Here is a 22,523-nt window from a genome sequence, read left to right as displayed (position 1 = left end):
TGTTTCATAAACGTTTTTTTTATTATGTAAATATGTAAAGTTTTGTTAACAACTTTTGGAGATAATACTTTAAAATTTTTAACTCCATTTTGAAAAATATCAGTTAGATGTGTCACTCCTATTGACACATCTGATATACACCAATGAACTGTTGTGTAATATTTTTTTTTAATCCACTGTAATTAAATTGTTTTGTTTCTTCTGTTTTCCTTGTTTGTCCATTTAAAAAAAAAATAAAACCCAAATTACTTTTAAAGAGTTAAGTGTGTTATTACACTGAAATGCTTTAAAAATATTTGTTGCTTGCATTCAGAGAGCAATGCTACCCACTTTTGGTTTTTACATGTGAAATGTGCCCTTTTCTTTATATGGATGCGACAGGAAGAGTGGGCATATATAATTTTGTATGCTTTGCACTGTATTTTTGTGGTCTTGGAAAATTGTGTAGACCAAGTGAAACAAGTACAGTCAGCTCACTAAAGTATAGCTGACTATTTGTAAAAAAAAAATTATTTTTTAAAACCCTGATATTAAAGCACAAAAAAAAAATTATTATACAAGCAGAATACAGTTTATTTAGGCTAGCATACCATAAAACAAGTACAAGAAAGTCACACAAAGAAAACATGACACCTGTGGACTATATAGTTTGGTGTCAAAACAATCTACAACCAGACTTTAGATAGCTGACTACAAGTGAAACAGGTAAACTGGCTCTGAAGAAGGAGACAATGTCAACGTGTTAAAACTGAAAGGATTGGGTCATTCTTGTACCACCTGGTCATACATTTAATTATGTACCTAAAGAGTTAGTCAACCGGTGAAACAAATAGCTGTGACCAACTTCCAAACTGGCCATTTTAAGTAAAAATTGAATAGCCAACATCCTACATTAACCAGCTATGTTAATGTTTGTTTGGAGCCAAAGTGCTCTATGAGCATTACAGGTATGTAAACATTAATTTTCTAGGACCTCCAAGTTAAATTAATGCCAGCCAAAGTATACTACTTTTTAATCAATGGAATTTGGCCACATTACAAAAAATGAAAGGATTATTTGCCAAAAATGGCAAGGCTTGAGCTTATGACAATAAAGTAAAATACATCATAAGCTTCACTGATACATCTGATGAGATTAATTATCATTAAACACCTGCTAACTCCAGGTAAGATAAAAGGAGTGAGATTTTACAAAAAATTAAAATATACAATGAATAAATAAAAAAAAAATGATAGCACCATAGAACTGTTAACTTTCATTGCTAAAATTATTTACAACTGACATACAGTAAAATACATACATACCACATGTAGAAATAAATACAGCTATAGTCTGTAGTTAAATGTGCATCTATTGTTGCATTTAGATTAACGCTTTAAAAAAATCTCTATGCAGTAAATGGGTTCACAATTTTAAAATAAAAAAGGCACTATGTGCTGGAGACAACATGTGATATTAACAATCAACCTGTTAAAAATTTAAAATATTTAAGTTACATAACGGGGACAAAATTTCTCATAAAATTATAGCAATTTTACATATAAATATTCATGATTAAAATAGATAAACTATAAATATTTTATTTGGAAACTATTCGACTCACTCAAACCCTTCATAATTACAAGCACATATGTGATCTAAGTATACATAAAATGAAAAATAAAAGAAAATAGCATTCCACTCAAAAATACAAATATTGCATAGTGCTCATCTTGTGAGTTGTAAAGAAAAATCTATAACTGGAATAGATGTATTTACTGGTTATAAAAAAAAATGTATGTTCCAGAGTTAAAAACACAGCACAATTTTCACAAAAATAATAAATAAAACCAGTAAAAAAAAATTTTAAAACGAGTTAAATATTGATTATACTTATACTGAATTTTTAATTATAGAATGTCTTGTCTGATGTAGTACTTTAATGTCTTGTCTGATGTAGTACTTTATTGTCTTGTCTGATGTAGTACTTAAATGTCTAGTCTGATTTAGTACTTTATTGTCTAGTCTGATGTAGTACTTTACTGTCTTGTCTGATGTAGTACTTTATTATCTAGTCTGATGTAGTACTTTGTTGTCTTGTCTGATGCAGTACTTTATTGTCTTATCTGATGTAGTACTTTATTGTCTTGTCTGATGTAGTACTTTGTTGTCTTGACTGATGCAGTACTTTATTGCCAGGTGTGTCCATTACAGCCCAACACTATGTCTAGAATTTTAAGCCCAGTATAGTAGAAGTGTTTTCAAGTCAATTACTACATTATCCGAAAATAGTAATGTTTGATACTAGCTAAGATGGTCAAGCCTAGTAAAGTGTTGAGGTTCTCAAACAGCTGTGGAGAAAATGAGAATGTTGACATCAATGAATACACTATTGTCCAGTCCTCTGAAGAAATGATGCTGTCCAGTTTAGGGAAGCTTGGATGATAGTCGTCTCTGGTCATCTGTTGTAGATTCTCAAAAAGCTGTGTAGAAGATGGCAACTGCTGCTAGCAGTATTGAGGAGAGTTGAGAGAGACTGGCAGAGCTATACATTTCATGGAGTCCACATTCCATCTCACGGGTTGACTGACAGTTCAAAACCTTCCTGCAAAACAAGACATTTTTTTTTATCTTCAATAGTTATTGGGTTAAAATTTGTCAAAACCTGGCAAAACAAGACATTTTTTTTTTATCTTCAATAGTTATTGGGTTAAAATTTGTCAAAACCTTCCTGCAAAACAAGACATTTTTTTTTATCTTCAATAGTTAATGGATTAAAATTTGTCAAATCCTTCTTGCAAAACAAGTTTTTTATCTTCAATAGTTATTGGATTAAAATTTGACTAAATATTTATTTAAATCATGATTTAACTCTCTCCCTCCCACAAAGTTCACAGACCATTTTATTTACGACTGCAAGCTATCTGGCCACTTCATTTACCATGCATTTTCAGCTTTATTTTTTTATCTTATATTTTCTATTAGATTACATTTAAAAAGGTGAATGTTATGTCTGAACATTGGGTAAGGTGAAAAATAAATGGGAGGGAAAGAGTTATTAAAGCTACCATTAACTTTGAGAAAACTTTTCCTAGAACCTAAAAAGTAATACCTAAAATTAGAACAAATGTAAGCCTTCAAACTTCAATTAAATGTCAGGGATGTTTGTAATTGTGACCTTTAATTGGCAAGTGATTAGCAATATATCCAAAACATTAAACCCAAAATACTTACTTTAAATCATACAGAAGGTTGTTAATCCCTTCAATAATCCGTCCATCATTAAAGCGACTGGCAACTTTGTATGTCAGTAACTCCCTAAAGTATGGTGTCAGCTTAGCTGTTGCTGTAGACCCACCATAGAGAGCCAGCTGAAATTATAAAATGGTAATAAGCTGAATTTATAGAAGGGTAACAAGTAAGCTGAAATTATAGAAGGGTAACAAGTAAGCTGAAATTATAGAAGGGTAACAAGTAAGCTGAAATTATAGAAGGGTAACAAGTAAGCTGAAATTATAGAAGGGTAATTAGCTGAAATTATTGAAAGATAATAAGCTGAAATTATAGAATTGTAGTACTAAGCTGAAATAATAGAAGGGCAGTAATAAGCTGAAATTATGGAAGGGTAATAAGCTGTAATTATAGAAGGTTAATAGGCAAGCTGAAATTAAAGAAGGGTATTTAGCAGAAATTACAGAAAAACCTGGACTGCTCTTAGGAGAGAAATATTATGCACACAACCAACTAAAGTGGAATTCATTCCACAAAAAAGATTAACTGAAAAATTGTCTGAGATAAACTAATACTGCAATGCTAACAAAATATTAGAATTGTACAAGCATTCTTTAACATGCAATTCTTTTAACACCAAGAAATACATCTGTTCAAAGAGTAAATCATTTCCAATGAATACCAATAGGTGGGAAATTGTAACAGAAACCATTATTACACGGCTGATGGTGATCTTACCACTTTATGTAACACAGAAACCATTATTACATTATTATGATGGTGATCTTACCACTTTGTCTTCCGCAGAGTAAAATATGACAATGTCTTCTTCACACCTGCCCATATTCCATTTATGATTTTCCAGCCTGTTTGCAAACAACTGTGCCTGATCTTTGGGTGTATTTAAGCGACCATCAGTGCTGAAAATAATTTTTTAAGATACTTAATGGTAGATAAATTATATCTCATCCTCCATGGGGAAGGAATGGCCTAGTGGTAGAGAACTAGGCTGCTAATCTGAAAGTCTCGAGTTCAAAACCGGGTTCAAGTCTTTAGAACGTCCCAGAGTCCACCCAGCTCTGATGGGTACCTAACTCATGTTAGGGAAAGCAAAGGTGACTGGGCATAGTGCTGACCACACTACCTTTTATCTTTTCATATGCCGAGGTCCCTGAAACAGATGAACTCTACTTCATCTGCCCCATGTGTCTTGGGCACAAACAGGAAAAGATGATGATATGACCACACAATAAACAGGTACAAGAAGATGACATATTAAATTAGAAATAAACATATAGTGGTCACGTAATTAGGAATTAAGTCATAACTACAACAATTACAGCACAACACCACTCTACATCCCAATGAAAATGTACATAATAAATTGTATCAAAATATCATAACGTATCAAAGAGTAACTTATATGCTAAGTACCTAATCAAGTAATTTATCCATTTATATCAAATGCTTACTTATACTGAATGATCATACGTTTGACCAGAGCCAGGCCTATCCGATATCCAGTTGGTCCTTTTTCATGCTCACAGTTGAAGTTACTGCAGGGGCAGTTGGTGTTGTTGTAAGCTGCATCTTTTAATATCCAATTTACACTGTCAACTAGTGTTTAGAGAAAAAAAAAGTGCATTTAACATCCAACTCCAAATTAAGTTATTAATTACTGTTTGAAGTCTGATATGTCATTTATATGCATAAATATTTTCCTAAACTACTAATTTTCATACAAGTGATGCTGGTGAGGCCCGCATTACAACCCCAATTACAATCGTAAACCAACCTCTTCTACTAATGCCAAGTGTTAAAGTATCATAATCAGCTTTACCCCAACAATATAAAACTGATAAAAAACCATACTCACTGTGATTACCAATGATTCCATTTGGGTCGCAAACATAAGCCAATTCCCCAGGTCTGAGCCCACATTTTTCTGGTTCAAGTAGAGGGTTATACATATGATCAGGCAGCCACTCTTCCCTGGTCTCCTCTGACTGAGCCAGTGCAAGTAGAACCGGAACAAGCAGTAAGATCTGATACATTTCCTTGGTGTTTGCTGTTAACAAGAAAAGCATACTCTTGTATTTTAGAAGTTTATTTTTAAGTGTAATATTAGTTTTTTCTCTTAAAGCTGAAATATTACACTGAGTTACAGTAAGGTCTAGGGATAGGGTGAAAACTTGAGTTTGGGTTAGAACTAGGTTTGGAGGTTTATTAGAATGAGGCTTGATTATTTCTGGTGCCACGTTAAATGGTTAAAGGAGGATGGCGTGGTCGGATAGTAAAGCTTATAATAGCTAACCTGAAAGTCTCAAGAGTGGATCCCAGGCTAGAGTCTGTAGGATGTCCCTGAGTCCACCCAACTCTGATGGGTACCTGACTCACATTTTAAGGGGTGGGGGGGGGGGGGGGTGAGGCAGCTGGGGAAAATGCTGAACACAATATCCCTCATATGCTTTGGTCATTGTAAAAGATTAACTACCTTGTTTGACCCACAAAATTTGGGCACTAACAGGGAAAAGATGAAGTTGTTAAAAAAACAAATTAAGTAATACATTGATAGAATCAGTGGTGTAGCCAGGATCGTCTCAAGGGGGGGGGTCCAATTTTTACCCGGGGACAAACTTTTGATTTGCACCCCCCTCATACTTTTGATATATATACCGAGGGGTCTATGGGGGGGGGGGGGGGTTATGAATTATGTGAACACCTTTAAACAAACAAGGCTTGAGTCAATAGGAAGCCCTTATCATGTTGGCTAGCTAATAATTAGCTGACAGCACAATCATTTTATATGTCCAAGGTCAAATTAACTGATCAGCTTTTCATTAGGACAGCCAGTTATGAAAGGTTTACTTTTTTGGGCAACAAAATGAGCCTATTGAGGTTTGGGTTAGAGTAGCACAGACTAGGTGTATTATATTCTGTGATGTTATGCAATAATGCAGGCATGCTTTTGATAAACATAAATTGACAATATAAATTGACAAATAAATAAAGGTATACATTCTAAAGTTTTAATTAATTACAGATGTGTTTTAGGTAGATCAACTTATAAATAGCTGTACTTTTAATTTATATGTTAGTTTTTTTTTGTATTTCATTTTATGTTTCAATGTAATTTTTTAATTATTCAAAATAATTTTTTGCTACTTATTAAATGTCGCCTGGAAGAATTTTTCTTTTTTTCTATTTTACCATAAGGCTAGCACTAACCCAACCCTGAACGAAGCAGCAATACATTATTAGCAAACAAAAAACCCTCAATAATGCTCTGCCTTTGTTTTATAAGAAAAATATTCAGCTACCAAATTCAGCTGTAAAACTTCAACAGGCCCAGCCGGGCGCTAGCATAACCCAAAGCGCCCCAGCGTCTATGTTCGTTTTAAAAAATGCTATACACTTAAGACACGATGGGCAACCATAACTGTTGATTATTTTGAATCAGACGTGCCCCCCAGCGCCCCGGGCTCGCCCGTGAGCCTATAGCGCCTACGTTTATTTTATGGAGTGCGATTGGCAATCGATACAATGGGTTGATACAGTCACTCACTAAATTAAATCAGGCGTGTCCTGCTGTGCCTCGCTGGGTGATATTTGGATACGTTCATTTTAAAGAGTGTTAGAATATGGATAAGATGTGGTATTATAGTTTTTTCACTAAATCGAATCAGGCGAACCCCAGACTATCCTGTGAGCACTATGGCATCAAGTTAGTTCCAAGGAGCACCCTACAATATTGACACAGTGGCACACCACATTTGATGATTCAACCAAGCCAGGAGCGTACGTAGCGCCCCTGCAGTAGTGAAACCAGGAGCGTAGGTGGCGCCTCTGCAGTAGTGAAACTAGGGGCTTCCAGGATCGCCCCTGACACCTAGGCAGTCGCCGAAATGTGTTACACCTCATATAACGGAGAGTGATTAACGTACACTCAAGGCTTTCATACATCATGCCTGGGGCATAGTGTAGGTAAATAATAAAATATGATCCAAGAAATAAAGTGCAGGCATTGTTTATATTTAAAAAACTCCGTTTTAAAAAAACAAGGTCACATGTCTAAGAATATACTTGATTATAGGATTGTAACGTACTGATAAAATCCTCTTAAAATACTTCAACAGACTTTCTTCTAACGACTGCAACACTAGTATTAATTTATTAAATAAAGCACTAGAATTTAAAATCTAAATCTAGATCTACTACTAGATAGATCTACTACTTATTACAACTTGATTTGACTTACAGTACAGTACACTTACTACTTAGGCTGAAGTCTTAACTAGACTTTCTAAATACAGATCTTAGACTAAACAAGTCCAAGTAACAGATTTTAATTAAAAATTGAAAAAAGAACCAAATCTAGAATCTAGATTCTACCTGTGCTATGTGTTAAACTGTTAAACTCAGTTAAAGTGTTAAACACACAGTTAAGTGTACTGTTGTTACAGTACTGTAGCTCTACAGTCTACAGTACTGTGACTCAACTGAGTTAACTTTAATCTTTTAGCTGTCTCTCTCTCTAGATTCACTCTTTACTTCTACTCTCTAGAAACTAGAATAACTAGATCTAGATTGGGCAGTAGGCCTACAAATGATTAAATGTGTTCCAACTTCTACACGGTACCTAACCAAGTTCGACAACTTTTCTCATGAACGAAGATAACTTTTCGTTGAGTAATATTTTAGGCCAAAAAAAGCAAAAGATAGATCTAGATCTAGATCTAATTTAAAGGTGTTCCACAGAAAATATTGTTTATTGTTAAGAATAATCAAAATTGCACAATCCCAAGTGTGAAGTAATTATAATATTTTGCATACTCCAAGATGGTTTAAGAAGCTGTTTTAGTAGTAGAACCGCAAACCAGTTTACTGGACTAGAAATCTACTTGCTACACATTCTTCCTTCCCAAAGAAGGTGTTACTAAATTTAGACTGAACAGGGGGAACCACTCCTCTAATTTTAAATAGGATCGACCTCAATTCAGACTATGTAGCCTAGTACGCCTAGGAAATGAGGGGGCGAATAATCAAAGTAACATTACGTACTACGTAGATCTAGATTCTAAATGCGTTTAGTATACACGTCGCAATACACGTTTATATAAAAACAACTGAACACAGGTTTCTTTCATAAATTATGTCAAACCATTGCAGTTTGTCTCTTTATATTTTATTAAGTCTTTAAAATGGCTCAGTGACGATGCTATTTGGCAGAGTAATAACTTAACATAAGCCTAAACGGTTGAAACAGTACATTCATTAAGCTAGATATAGAACTAATTAGTATTTCGATTGATAGTTCATTTTGAGTATTGCACCCCAGTGTCACTTTACTATTCATGTAGCTGGTAGAATATGATTTAAGAACATGAACAGTTGTCCGAAAGTGAATGTAATGTAAGGTTTTCACTGCTGTTGTTATTCCAAAATATCTCTCTTACTGCAGGTAAATCCATTTAGGATCATGAACATTATAACACAAAAAATTGAAAGGTGAAAAAACTATATTTTTATCCTTATAGATCTAACAGTATGTTATATATATATATTTCTTAACCTTCCACTCCATCTATCTTCATCAGGCTAAAAACAATTGCTAAGCCTAATTTAATAACATTAAGCAAAAAGAAAATTTATGTAAGCCAGTGATGTTACTGTATCCACAATAATAAAAAAACCAACAGTAATAATAATTTAAAAACAGTTTTATTTTTCATTATTACAATTAAAAATTGTATTTCTCTTTGATTCCCTGGGCTCCATTGTGTTCAAAACAAATTTCTACACAGTGGACATGAAGACTTTTGACTTGTGTTAAACCACTTGTACTGTAACAATAAAATAGAATTTAGAGAACAGAGAATAACACTTTTAGGAAAGGTTAGTAAAGTTTCAAAACCAGATAATCATTTGGGGTGTGGAGGTTGAAAGTAACAGCAGGCTTAGATATCAGTACAACCAACTAGTAGACAACTATCCATGAAGTCAGATCTGTTACTTACCAAGCAAGCAGAGTGAAACTTTTTGCGACACGTTCTGCATGTTAAGCGAGGCAGCTGAAAATTTGTGCCATGTATCACAGAGAAACAAATCATGCAGTCATCTATGCCCTCAAATTTTTTATCCAGATTTCCCTTCCACAATTTTAATCCTTCAGAAATGCTGCCATTCTGAAAAATAAATTAGTCAAAAATAAATTTTATGTAAGATCTAGTTGTGTAGTGAAATATATTGAGAAGATAATAGTCCATTTTTCAATTATGTTGTGTGTAGCATTAAAAAACAATTTGTCATTTTTAAAGCAGCTGAGTATGCTCATCAATTAAAACAAAATACATCCACTAAAACACTTAAGCTATTGACCTGATGCTGTAAGAAAATATTCAGCTGCAGCAACCAACGATCCCACTGTGCTTGTGAGACACCAACCCTCTTGTCACATGTCACCTCCAGTTTACCAAGTGGAAAATTTTCTGGCAGCACAATACTCATGTTGATTTTCACTTCGGCCATTTCATATGTAGCAGACACCTCTCTAGCAGCTGGACGAGCAAGAATCTAGAAATAAACAATTTTTATCAGTTACTAACCAAGTATTTCAGTTAAAATTATTTGAGTGTCAACAACCAATTAAAACTAAAAACTATATAATTTACTTAAAGGCCCAATAATTAATAAATAAAAAGTCTCAGGTAAAATTGACAACTTACAGTGATATCTTTCATGTCTGTGTTCTGAGATGAAATGATCTGTTGTCGTATCAGACTGCTACTAATGTAATCTGTTGTAAACCTTGAAATCAAATACAAGACAGTTTGTTTAATTAAGACTAGTGCTTGTTTTAATGATTATTTTATTAACCGTGTCAGGATATTAGGGACTTTATTTTGTCATATTTTTAACTAGGCTTTAGTAGCTTGTAGAATTCAGATGTACCCACCTATCAATAAAGTTAGTAGCTTTCCTGTCCTGTTCTGCCCACCAGTGTCTTACAAGAGCAGGAATGATCTCTAAACACTGACGATACACATAAAATGCAATTTTTCCAATCTCTGAATCTGTAATGTTATCTGAAAATAAGATAGGCAATTAGATTTGTTTTACCACAACAATTACTTAAAAAACATATAATTAACTTCAAGAAATATGGTTAATAACCAGATATAGTTGAATTTATTGCTTTCTGTGCCCAAGTTACTGTGTTTTCCTACTATCAGTGAGATGGTGCAGTTGTGCAACAGCATACATGATTGATAACCCCAAATCTTGAGTTAGGATCATGGTATCTAGACTGCAGTATATCCTTGACTGCACTTAGCTGATGGGTACCTGGCTTGTGTTAAGAATATTAAAGCCAGCTAACCAACTGACTACACTATACCTTAATATGCTGGTCACAGAAACAGGTGACCTATTGACTGTCAGGTTCAAAAGGGTAACTTGACTCTTACTTGACTAATAGTAACATTTTCTTTTGACTTTTTTAATCAGTTTTATATAACTTTACAAATGAAAAAGAAGTCAAATATAGTTCGATAACTTACCTTTTACATTAAGTGTTCCATCAAAATTGACAACTGTAGCAGAAGGATGAAGTGGCATAACTCTAAAAATGTTACTCAACAAATGGTTCACTGATTTCTTATCCTTGTAGTACAATGCATATTTAGCTCGCAGCTGTAAAAAACAAACAAAAAACACCTTTTTTATAAAAAAATGTATATCTAATTCTTAAATCTAAGTAATAATTATTGCAGAATATGTCAATGTGGTGAAATTGTTGAGAACATTATTACAATCCTAAAGATCTAGTGTCAAAATCCCTAAGATAAACTGGTCTCTTGAGGCTGTTTATTGTCCCAACTCAATGGGCATTTAATGTGACAAGGAAAAAAAAGAGGCAGGGGTTTTGCAATGGCTATACAATTGTGCATTTGAAGATTGTAAAGAGACTTGTTGACATTATGTTATTTGAGTATTAAGTTATTTCTTAACTTTGTAAGTGATCATATAAATTATTACACACACACACTAATTCATTATTCCTGTAGCCCACTCTTATTTAAATAAACTGGTCATTATTCAGTCACTGAACAGCAGGCAGACCCCAGTGCTAACAAACCTGACTAGGTGACGAGTGAAAAAGTTGCAGCAGAAGTCTCCACAGCAAAAGATATCCCATAACCTGGGCATGTTCATCAGTTCCCATGTCCATAACAACATGCTCGTCCACTGGCACAATTTGTATGCACTCGAGGAACTCTTGAGCTTGCTCAGTTTGGCAGATCAGAGCTTCAGGGGGTGCTTTCATTTCTTCTTCATCATCATCATCAGGTACAAACTTGACCAACTCATCCAAAATTCTATTGAAAAATTTTGGTTACATTATGTGCTTTAGTAAGTAAATAATAGTAAAATTAATTTTATATTTAATAATACATAACTAATAAACAGAATAACTATTTATGGACATAAATATCAAACATATAAAAACAAATATCGTCGGCTATAGGTGAGTGCACACTTACTTCCAGAGTAATGTAAATGCTGCAACTTGCACTGATCTATATTTAGACACAACAAGGGGGGACAAATGGTTCAGTAATGTTTTCAAGTTGTCTGGTAGACAAGATGTGTCTGTCAATGTTAGGGAGGCTGGAATCTGATGTTTAAGAAGCAGCTCTAGTGGGCACAAGCTGACCACAGAGGACAGGGAGCTCAGAACTATACTTGCTTTGGCCTCATCTTTTATTGTGTTGCCGTTTGCTGAAAATACAAACACATTGTAAACTGTTTGGATCAATGTTTATCAGCCAGAAATACATAAACACTATTTTAACTTATTTTTAATTAATAGAAAGAAATACAGTACTTAAAGTAATATAGGCCTACTATAGACTACTTAAATAGGCTAGAATAATGTATAGAGATAATCCTACCATAAGAAACAAAGAGCGGCAACAAAGGGGAGAAAACTCCTTCAGCAAAAAACTCCTCCCACTCAGTTTGAGCTGAAGCAGATGCAGCTGAGCTGGAAAATACTTCGGCTGACAAAAAGGCCAGATCACAAACTTTCACAAGTAAACACAAGGTCTGGACACTGGTCTCTGTTGACTCAGAGAGAAACTGGAAAAAAATAAACAGAAATCTTGTGACTAATTGGTGAGAGTATGTTGGTGGGCAAGTGCTATTGTCAGTCAACAACATAAGTTTGAACTGCTAACATCAGAAAATCTTTGAACTGCTAATCTCAGTTAAAAATATGTTTGAGCTGCTATTGTCAGTTAATAGCATACATTTTATGCCTGATAAATAAAAAAATCCATATTAGTGAGATTTTCTAAGGAAAGCACATACCTGAATCCATTCTATCAAAATACAAAGTGAAAACTCCCAGTATTTGTCACTGGAATCAACTTTTACTTGTTTTAAAACATCAGCCAAGACAATATTTAGATAAATAAGTTCTGGATGGTAAGATTTATCACTGAAACATGTAAGCAATTAGTGAATTACATCATAAAAATAATGCAAATATAATTGATAGGTGCTAAAAAAAAGTTTAATGCCTTAGGCTATAATTTTTTTTAACACATGATGAGCATGCCATGTTTTAGAACAAAAGTGAAAAAAAAAAAAAACAATTTAATTTAACTTCTAGTTTATTCTTATAAAACAAACATCTGGTACACAATATTATATAAATAACTAATTAAGTTGACCGTTCCTCGGGGCGTAGAGCAAATTTTGTTTTAACTGACCATAAAAACCCCATAGATATGTAATGATCAATGTGTAAATGAATACAAAAAAAAACAACCCAACTTTATGTAATCCAAATTTATAAGTTCCTACCTGGCAGAGAGCAAAAGAGCATCCTTATCTTTTAATTGTTGTACTACATCTTTCAACAGATGCAGCAGGTTTGTCTTTGCCTCATCATCAAGCAGTTTGTAGCTTGTACCAAATGTCATCCAACCAGACAGACAATCTGAACAGAACAATAAATTCTATATGAACAATCTTAAACAGCACAGAACTTGTCTTAATTACTTAATTGAATATGAATCCAACATGCTAAAACAAAATGAAAATATTTAAATGACATCCACTAAAACACAAATGTAACATAAATTCATTAATAATTTCTGACACCTGTTTTAACATTTTATGATTTAAAAAATACCTGCTATGTCCATCTGATTGATTGGACTATTGGATAAAAGTATAGATAAACTGGACTGGACACACTGAATAAAATGCTTTTGTCTTTCATTTTCATCTTTCAAAATTTCTCCCATTTCAAGATCTTGACCTTTTAGACACCTTATAATATAGAAAAAAAACATACAACCCAAGCAGAAATGCCAACTAGCCAAGGATTTCAAAAAAACTAAAATATGTTCAAATCTTATTTTTTATTAAATTGTAAGCATAAAAACAAATTAGAACCTTTAACCTACCTGGATAAAAACTCAAGTCTTGCCCTCAAGAGAAAATCATCAGATGATATATTTAGTAGCTCAAGCGCATACTGGATTATCTTCCATTGTGAGCTGGGTCTAGAAATATGTAAAACTTATTGTTAAGATCCGCCTGACTAAATACATAAAGTTTTACTTAATTGTCTAGCTGTTAAAATTCACCTAAATAAATATTTAGACATAGTTGAATATTTTTATTATTACCTTGCTTGGATCAGGTTAAATGTCTGAGGTAACTGGGTAGAGCAATCAACTATTCCCGTCTTCAACTCACTTATTCTGATTTCCTCTACATCCTACAATATAAATTTTATTATGAGTTTAAACTGCTGTAAAAGTAAGTAAACAGTAAGTCTAAACAACACACTAAAACTCTATAAACTACAAAAGATTTCCTGTTATAATTACCTTTAATTTTAGCTCTAAGCAAGCATCCAACAGAGCAAAGCTATAAATAAGATCTAGCAAACACTGCATTTGGCAAGTGGACCATTCGTTCTCTTCTTTAATCATTGTTAATAAATGCACATTGTATAGGCTGATGAGCAAATATGATAAACAAGACACAGGGGTAGCTGTGGTCTCCAACTGCCAGCATGATACTCTTCCATCTAAGTATAGGTAGTGGCAAATCTGTCAGAATACAAGCAGAATAATTACAAAGAGCTAAAACCATTTTAAAAATCTGGCCATGCTATTCATGTTTCTGTTCTGTAGACTAGCACAATTTTCTAGGTTTGTAGATAATTTACCCACATAGGAAACCAATACAAAAGTAACATACCTCATTGGCATTATCCATATCCAAATTTTCTGTGACCAAATAACGATCCACAAAAGTTGACAATGGTGGAGTGACAGCAGAGATAACAATTTTAAAAACTTGAGGTAGGCTGAAAAAATAAAATACTTTCATTTCAGTCCGCATAAATCAAGAAAACATATCTAAGATCACCACAACATGGTGTGGTGATCACTGCATGATCACAGTGATATCACTAGAAACTAAGTGACATAAACAACACCAACCTTTTCAGACTTGCATCAGGGGACAGTACCCAGCTTTTGATAACTTGGGACATCTGGATGTTATACTGGTGCTGTTCTTTAACCAGATTGAATCCAGTTAACCAAATCGTTTCAAGTTCCAGCCAAATATCTGAAATTTTTAATAATTTGATCAATATCAATTTAATTACTTTAGTTCTAAATTAAATATTTATTTTAAACAATTCAAGAGAGTTACCTGAAAAATTGTAATCCAGCAGCAAATGTAGAAGACTTAAAACAAGTTCCCCAAGTTGTGGGTGGCCTGTGACCTGTAAAATAATAATAAACCATTTACATTTTCATGGCAAAATAATTTTTAGTTTATTAAATACATTTTAACAATGCTGTCCAGATAATTTTTATAACCATTATTTTTTTTTAGTTTGTAAATTTTTAAACATTTTAATTTTTTTATTCAGTTTTTTCCATGTGAGTATTATAACATTTGGAGACATTTGCAGATTTAATAGTTAATACCAACTAAAAGCTCAATATCCAGATGAAAATAAAAACTGTAAGCATAACCAAGTTGAATGATGATTTGTCTTGGCTTCACTTGTCAGTACTAAGTTACCCATATAAAATTCTTACCATTTCTTTCTCTACAAGTATTTTGAGGAAATCCAGTATGGGACAGGTAACAATTTTCTTGTTTAATATATTCAGGGAATATTTTATGATGACATCAAGACAGGACTGTGTAAACTGGTTATCTAACAATATAAAGAATAACATTTGACCTTTAAACCATGTTATATAACTATTATAATGATGAAAAAGGTGATATCAACCACTCATATAAGACAAGTAAAATATGTTTAAGTCAAATATTTCAGTGTAAACTGGTCAATTGACATAATCACAAATAAAGATGTAACCACTGGTGTGGGTTTACCATCAATATTATCCAAACTATTGATTACAGTTGTCATCATGGCCCATACACAGGTGCTAGAAGGCGACAATGTCTCAATCCTCTGTGGCAGCACATTTGTCTTGAAGAGATGCTCACTAGCAGGTACGTCATGGGTCAGCAAGTCTTCTATCACCTGGCATACCAGCTTTTCATCTTCCAGCTTCTACAGAAACAACCAAGGATAAAACATAACATTTGTGTTTACAGTTCACTAGCATTACATGTTTTAGCACAATTCTTTTACTAGATTTAAATAAAATATATTAAACCATAATCAACTCTCAGAGATAATACACCCTTTCTGTACAATGGCCTACTGGTTGTTATGTAAAAAACAATTATTGTTACCATGGTGTAGTCTTACTAGCTGCTATATAAAAACCAATCATTATTGCCATAATGTAGTGTCCTACCAGCTTCTATGTAAGATCCAATAATTTTTACCTTAAATATAAAACAATTAAATAATCAACCTTGTAAAAAATGCTCCAGACTTACATCAATGAGAAAAGATAAAATGTTGGCACCAGGTTCAGCATCAACATAAGAAAGATAAGCCAGTATGGTAAGTACTACATCATGTGTAAACTCTGATGATGTCTGTGGGTGCCACAGTAGCTTGAGCAGTTGGTGGCGAACAAATCTTTCGTGTGGGTTACTTGTCCCCTCCATCTCAATCTCAGCCAATTGAGCCGTACAGTCAATGTTGAGGTTTGATTCTGTCAGTCTGTCAGCTGCAGTTGATGGCACATGAACACTTGACACATCTTTAAACAGCTTCATGAAATGAGAATTCACACTAACAGCCTTTTGGTAAACAGACAGCAAAATGTCAGTGATCAAACCTTCTGCCGCTTCTGAGAAACTTTTCTTCACTTGCTTTTTCATAGTTTTAGTCTTTTCCTTCTCTCCGAAACTCACTCTTGAGGACGCAGCATCAAAGACCATGGCCCTCACTAACAATGTAACACAGTCAAATAAAAGTGGCTTTTCTTGGTTTCCTGAGTTGAACTCTTCCAGCAGCTTGTCTAGAATGTATGTAGTTAGCAGGGACCAGAACTCTTTCTCAGTGCTGGGATCAATCTTTGATACTGAATCCAGCATTGGGCACAGGCAGTGGTAAAGTTTGCTTTTAGACAATACTGGCTTTTGTACAGCAGTTTGAACACATGTCAAAAGCTAGAAACAAATTTAAAAAACACTAAATATAATGGAAACAATAATAAATTGACACGTTATTAACGTATCAATGAACAATAAACTATGAACAATATAAAATCAACACAGTTTAAGCAATAGACCCTAAAAATTATACGAGAACCCTTGCCCTGTAACCTTAAGGAGGTGAAGTATTATAGCTACATAAAATGTAAATCCAACCTGTTCAGTGATGAGATATTTTAAATCTGAGTGCTCTTCTGTTTGTGCCATACATTTGATGGTGTACTGGAGACATTCTGTATAGCTTTGAACAAATGCTGAGATCTCTGCTTGATTGTTACTCTCACTCACAGCACAAATACTAAGGGAAGGGGGGGGGGGGGGGTATTTTTTTAATGAATTATTTTAACTTCAAAATATGATTGCACCAAGAAGGTACTGAAAAACATTAACATATATGGTCATCAGAAATATTTTAACTTACCCATTAAAAAAAGAATTAAAAAAGAGCCTGTAGTTTCTCTCTGGTATCTGACTGTAAAAAGGCAGCAAAGAAGGGGCAATGACTCGTGCTTGACCAGAACAGCCAGTTTCTAAAACATGTTTTAACTTGGGCCAAACAGCCTTCTGCCAGTTCATATGCTGCCAGCAATCCTATCAATTTCATTCAGAACATGAGTGAGCAATATACAAATATGATTATTAATTTTTCAAAACTGCTTTTTCTAATACCAATTTTGAAACAATGCCAAATATAATAATTATGTCCTGAAACCTTATGAGGATGAATAATCTAGTGGTAGATCACACTAATCTTTACATGCAAGTTTACCGTAGCAACACTCATTCCTGCTGCAAAAACCTGAGCTAACTCATCATCTTGTCTTTTCCTTTTGTACCCAGGGGCCACCATTGAAAGGCTTTTTCCAATTTTGCCGGACTGGCAATTTTTCTTGGCATTTCCCCAAGATAACCTGGCTATTGTCAGTCGTTTGTTTGCTATGCGCCTCCACGCCTCCCTCAGCCTAACCTGTTTTTTGAGCTAATTACACAATCAAACTACACACAGTTTCGAAAAGGGTACTTTCCTCACTTGCCCTAGGGAATTTTTATTCTGAAAAAGTTATTTTGTAAGACACCCAATTTAACATACCTTATGAGCACTGGTAAGAGACAGCAAGGCCTCCCATGTAGGTGCTGTAAGTATTGGATCACTAGAGCCCAAACATGAAATGACAAATGCTGAGATTTTGTTTACAACCACAGTAGAAGCCTCTGGGCAAGTCTGGCACACCATGCAAATAAGCTTTAAACAGGAAACTTTAACCTGAATCAGAAAGGAACAATACATTTATAAGTGCAAAAATATTCTGTTTAATAATAGTTTGTGAAAATAAGATATTACTTCTGACCTACAGTATTCAAACAGCATGTCTGATGAATTGAGATTTATCATGTATTGAAAGCTGAAATGCTGTCATTATCAGGGTTCATGCACCGAAATTAAAAACAAAATTCCATGAGTTTTTTTTTAATTTATTTCAGGGCATTTATTAAATTAAAAAATTCATATATTGTACGGCTGTACGCCTGAATGCTTATTTTCCTTTAGTAATATTGGCATACAGTGTTAATTATCAGAGTGTTGACTTCTGTGCTAGTAACATAGACAAGAGCAAATACAGTCCTTTCTGCATATAATACAGTATTAGGCATCAGGTTAAATCAGTGGCGTCACTTGGTCAGGTGAACCAATGAGAATTCCAGGAGGTTTTTTATAATGTTTTTAGTTTAATGAGTTTTCCAGGACCTTCTGGAAAATCAGGAATCTGCATGAACCATGAATATGATTATAACTACTTATTTCTCTCTACAAAAGGAAATAGTACAAAGAAATGAACAAAACCAATGTAAAGAAAGGACAATACAAACCATAGCATTGGTTGACTTTGTGTGCTTCCACAACTGTGGACTCTGTAATAAACTAGTCATGTGTTGTTGGAGTGTTGGTGTCTCTGCTGGTAACATTGACAAGAGCTTACACATTGATTGTAGACTGCTGCAGACAACTCTCATATACTTGGACTCCATATCTTCTGCACTTGTTGATCTGTCAACAAAACACAATCCAGACTTTGTACAAGACAGATCACATAAATAGTGGAAAGGACCAGGGCCTAGTATAAAAGAATGAGCAGGGCACATTAGTACAAAGAAATGACCATTACTGTCTATGAGTAATACAAATATAACACACACAAAAATTTTATAAGAAGTAACTGCTGTACAAAATGGGCAAGCAATGCATTTTTAAATTCTTTTTCAAACAGTTTAGTTATTAAAATATCTATCTCCATATTATTTGAGAAAAGCTAAAATCTAAACATTTTTCTTAAACCATAAAAATTCATGAATGAAGAGTATAGACGTTACAATATACATCAACAATTATCAAAGTTCATGCTTTCAGCCATCTCAGGAGTTTTTTATAACCTGAAATTACTGATGAATGTTTTTTTTAAATCACTATTTAGTAGTGGTATCACCACAGACAAATGAAATGTAAAAAAATGTAAAGAACAATAATTCATTGTACTACTTACGCAGGATCACTGAGAGTTGCAGGACTTGCATTAAGAATGTTGTTTAATAGGCACTGAAATTTGGGAAAAAGTCATGTTTAATTTAAATGTGTTATCAGTACCATTAACTATTATGTAATAGTTGAAAAAAATGTATCTATCAGTGACTACAACTTTAAGCTGAATGTACTTTATTTGTGTTGAGTTTGTGCATAAGAATTGATGCCTATTCATTAATCATCATATTTTTTTGCTCCATGGGGCAGATGAAGTAGAGTTCATCTGTTTCAATGACCTCAGCATACAGGGGGATAGCATTGTCAGCACTATGCCCAACCACCTTTGCTTCACTAACATGGGTCTGGGTCAGCACCCATAAAAGCTTGACCGCAATCCGAACTTGAGACTTTGGGGTTTGCAGTCATAAGTTCAGCTGTTTAGTAATGGTTTAGGTAGAATATTTTTGTTTTTTTCCATTAAACTGTGCAGCCTACAATAATCAAGTACTAGGACTCAAATTGTGGACTGTTTAAAACACATATTCTTTTACCTCGATAACCTCAACCCTACAGAAATGGATTGCCTCTCTCTGCTTGTTCCCAGAAAATGTGCTGGTAAAAGCTGTATTTGCAGCAGAAGAAACAGTTGGATATGTGTCACACATAGTCATCATCCACATCCCCATTATACTTTTAAGATGAGGTGCCAGACTTTTACCACTTCTATCAGCCAATGATTGCAAAGCTCTTTGTGCCAACTCTCGAACTTTGTGGTCAATATCCTGAGAAAAAAAAATAAAGTATTTATATATACACAAAATTGTATTAAGCCTAGTACAAAGAGTAAAAGTTTAAACAGGAATATAGAGAATAAATTAAACAACAGATAGATAATTATTGTTTTAAACAGTGGTACTTACAAGGACTAGTTTATTGTAGATTCTAGGCCAAAATGGCACTATACATTTTATATCAGCCTCCTCTTTGCTTGCACACAGAGTTATAAACTCTTGAAGAGCCTGAGGAGTGAAAAGGGTGTATGCTAAAAAAAACAAGACAGAGTTCTGTCCCAAACTGCAATATGGTTAAATATTTTCAGAATGAAAATCCCACTTGGACTGACCAGTAAATAACACAGAAAGAAGAACAAGTCACCTTGACTTTAGTAACAGTGTCCCGCTTAGAAAGTTTTCTAAGTACAAGTCGAAACTCTGCATCAAGTGAAGCCTCAGCATCATCAAATATTTCACTTGCTGGTACGTAACTTGCCTCATTAGAAAATCCAATGAATCCTTTGGATGCCACATGTCCTGAAGCAACTAAAAGCTTAGCAGCTTCACTACTACTTGAAGGCTGTTTACAGAAAGAAAAAAATTGTTGTCATATTTATTTTTCAGTAAGGTAGGCTTTATAATTATTACACCTCATTTTAATGACAGAGGCTTATACATTATATAAAATTCTTTAAAGGTTTCAAGTTATATTATGAAATTTATTTCAATAGTTCATAAAAATAAAAATTAAGTTGATTGTAAATATTTTATATCATCCTTACCTTAATATCTAAACAACCAAAGTATTAAACGTAACATTGGGTAAATGTTATAACATAGTAGAAGGCAACTGCTAAAAACTTACTGAAGTTACTGCTTTTCAGCTAGTTTGGATTTTCATGCAATTCAAATTTTAAAAATGATTTTATAATATATGATTAATGATTAATAGTAAAGGTATCTAGTTTTAATTTACCTTAGTATTTCCTTTAGTACGTGGTAATTTTTTAGGCATTTTCTCTTGTCTGATTTCCAAGTTAGAAAAATCTCATTAATATTTGCATTGTTTCTTTTCACAAAGATTATTTCTGAAAGTGAAATTTTTTTTTAGAGATTCTAATACCTTAGGCCATAGATAAATGAATGAGAAAAATAAAATAAAATTTTCTTGAAGTCTTGAACCAAAATATTTCAATTAGAGAGTAGAGACTTTAGACTTTAGAGTCTTAGACTCAGAGAATAATATAAGCGGATGATTATAGATACCTGTGTCCAATAATTATAATGTTAATGGAATCTTCTTTAAAAAAGGGGTGTTGGGTTGTTAGTAGTATTGTAATCTCGACTAATTTTTATGGTTAGAAAATTAGGGTTAGGCGATAGCCGGCATTAGGTGTATGATGGTAGGACCAGGTTGGCGTTAGCCGTTAGGGCAGGGTTAGATAGATTGACTTTAGTACTTTAGCCAGCCATTCTCCCAAAAGCCGCTGAGACTGAGTGTACAACAATTTTAATTTATTTATTATTTTTTTAACTAATAAACTAATAACTAAGCCACTCTAAACTAAGGCCTACGGCCTACAATAATTATTAATAGTATTTCTCGCTAACTTGGAGGCGTGGTCGGTTGCTAACAACAATATGGCGCCCGGACCGGACGTTTGATTTCCGGCGATTTTTCGGCCAAATTCCAGAGACCTTCAACTAATTATATTTAAAAATGTTTACCACGCGCAAAATGGCGGGATTTCCGTGTCATAACAACAAACCATAGGTGGCAGGGTTAGATATGCCAGAAAAGCATTTTAAAATTTGGTTTGGAGAACGGAGGCTAAATTCAAAAGTTGGTTTCATTAAAATTAATAGAATTTGAAAAATATCAACTATATAGGTACAAAAATGATCATATAAGTAAAGCATTATTAAGTCTATCAGTCTATGTAAAAAGAAAGCAAATATTGTGAGCTGTTTTTTTATAAGACCGGCGTCCGTATCACAACCAATTTATTTTTATTTTTTAAAAACCACGTGACCGCTATTTGATGATTACTAGTGAGGAACTCTGGGTGCATGGCCACTTAAAAAGTCTAACCTGATGTGTGGTTTTCTTTACCTTCAAGGGTTAGAAGCGTTGTCATGGAGAGATGTGTTGGACATGGCAGTGATTGACAATAAATATTAAATTAAATAATTTAGTTTAAAACGAACTAAAAACTCCAAAGTTAGTGCCTAATGGATTAAATATGGATGTCTATTATTCAGTGGTCATGTTTAAATTGATAATTGCGTAAATTCTAGATTTAGTGAGAAAAACTAATTATTAATTAATAAA

At 33.7% G+C, this 22,523-nt stretch overlaps 2 protein-coding genes across 3 annotated transcripts; both read right to left on the bottom strand.

Annotated features, from left to right (window-relative positions):
- Positions 1-560: 560 nt before the first annotated feature.
- LOC131956528 (uncharacterized) lies at positions 561-8,144 on the bottom strand. 2 transcript variants are annotated; one of them, XM_059321028.1, is made up of 6 exons: positions 8,045-8,144; positions 5,088-5,279; positions 4,684-4,828; positions 4,002-4,131; positions 3,215-3,351; positions 561-2,585 (listed from the first exon to the last, which is right to left on the bottom strand). In XM_059321028.1, exons 2-6 carry the CDS (start codon positions 5,263-5,265, stop codon positions 2,456-2,458), a joined length of 720 nt encoding a protein of 239 aa, XP_059177011.1. In that variant the 5' UTR covers positions 5,266-5,279; positions 8,045-8,144; the 3' UTR covers positions 561-2,455. The 2 variants fall into 2 exon arrangements, with proteins under 2 accessions (XP_059177011.1, XP_059177013.1); XM_059321030.1 differs by lacking the exon at positions 8,045-8,144 and adding an exon at positions 7,851-7,868.
- A 772-nt stretch (positions 8,145-8,916) lies between these two features.
- Positions 8,917-21,280, bottom strand: LOC131956531 (E3 ubiquitin-protein ligase listerin). The gene is made up of 30 exons (XM_059321032.1): positions 21,168-21,280; positions 20,574-20,771; positions 20,339-20,437; positions 19,970-20,200; positions 19,441-19,493; positions 18,770-18,947; positions 17,991-18,164; positions 17,322-17,491; positions 17,057-17,198; positions 16,175-16,855; positions 15,656-15,839; positions 15,352-15,473; positions 14,957-15,029; positions 14,740-14,869; positions 14,495-14,603; positions 14,119-14,343; positions 13,915-14,006; positions 13,690-13,788; positions 13,413-13,552; positions 13,082-13,217; positions 12,584-12,713; positions 12,166-12,352; positions 11,755-11,992; positions 11,349-11,589; positions 10,771-10,903; positions 10,167-10,296; positions 9,937-10,018; positions 9,590-9,784; positions 9,229-9,396; positions 8,917-9,054 (listed from the first exon to the last, which is right to left on the bottom strand). Exons 1-30 carry the CDS (start codon positions 21,204-21,206, stop codon positions 8,995-8,997), a joined length of 4,839 nt encoding a protein of 1,612 aa, XP_059177015.1. The 5' UTR covers positions 21,207-21,280; the 3' UTR covers positions 8,917-8,994.
- Positions 21,281-22,523: the final 1,243 nt, after the last annotated feature.

The sequence above is a fragment of the Physella acuta genome, unplaced genomic scaffold, assembly GCF_028476545.2.
Source record: "Physella acuta isolate Inbredline_101_S28 unplaced genomic scaffold, ASM2847654v3 ptg001157l, whole genome shotgun sequence".
Lineage (NCBI taxonomy): Eukaryota > Metazoa > Mollusca > Gastropoda > Physidae > Physella > Physella acuta.
The sequence above is the reverse complement of the archived record's forward strand: the minus strand, read 5'-3'. Positions and strand labels throughout refer to the sequence as shown.

Excerpts from the sequence above, each read along its gene's own strand:
- LOC131956528 (XM_059321028.1), bottom strand. The coding sequence starts at position 5,265 with ATGTATCAGATCTTACTGCTTGTTCCGGTTCTACTTGCACTGGCTCAG. Across the intron at positions 4,829-5,087 it reads TGGAATCATTGGTAATCACA|TTGACAGTGTAAATTGGATA; the intron begins GTGAGTATGGTT and ends TCTAAACACTAG. Across the intron at positions 3,352-4,001 it reads ACTCTGCGGAAGACAAAGTG|CTGGCTCTCTATGGTGGGTC; the intron begins GTAAGATCACCA and ends TTATAATTTCAG.
- LOC131956531 (XM_059321032.1), bottom strand. The coding sequence starts at position 21,206 with ATGCCTAAAAAATTACCACGTACTAAAGGAAATACTAAG. Across the intron at positions 20,438-20,573 it reads ACACTGTTACTAAAGTCAAG|GCTCTTCAAGAGTTTATAAC; the intron begins GTGACTTGTTCT and ends TTCACTCCTCAG. Across the intron at positions 9,397-9,589 it reads ATATTTTCTTACAGCATCAG|AATGGCAGCATTTCTGAAGG; the intron begins GTCAATAGCTTA and ends TTTATTTTTCAG.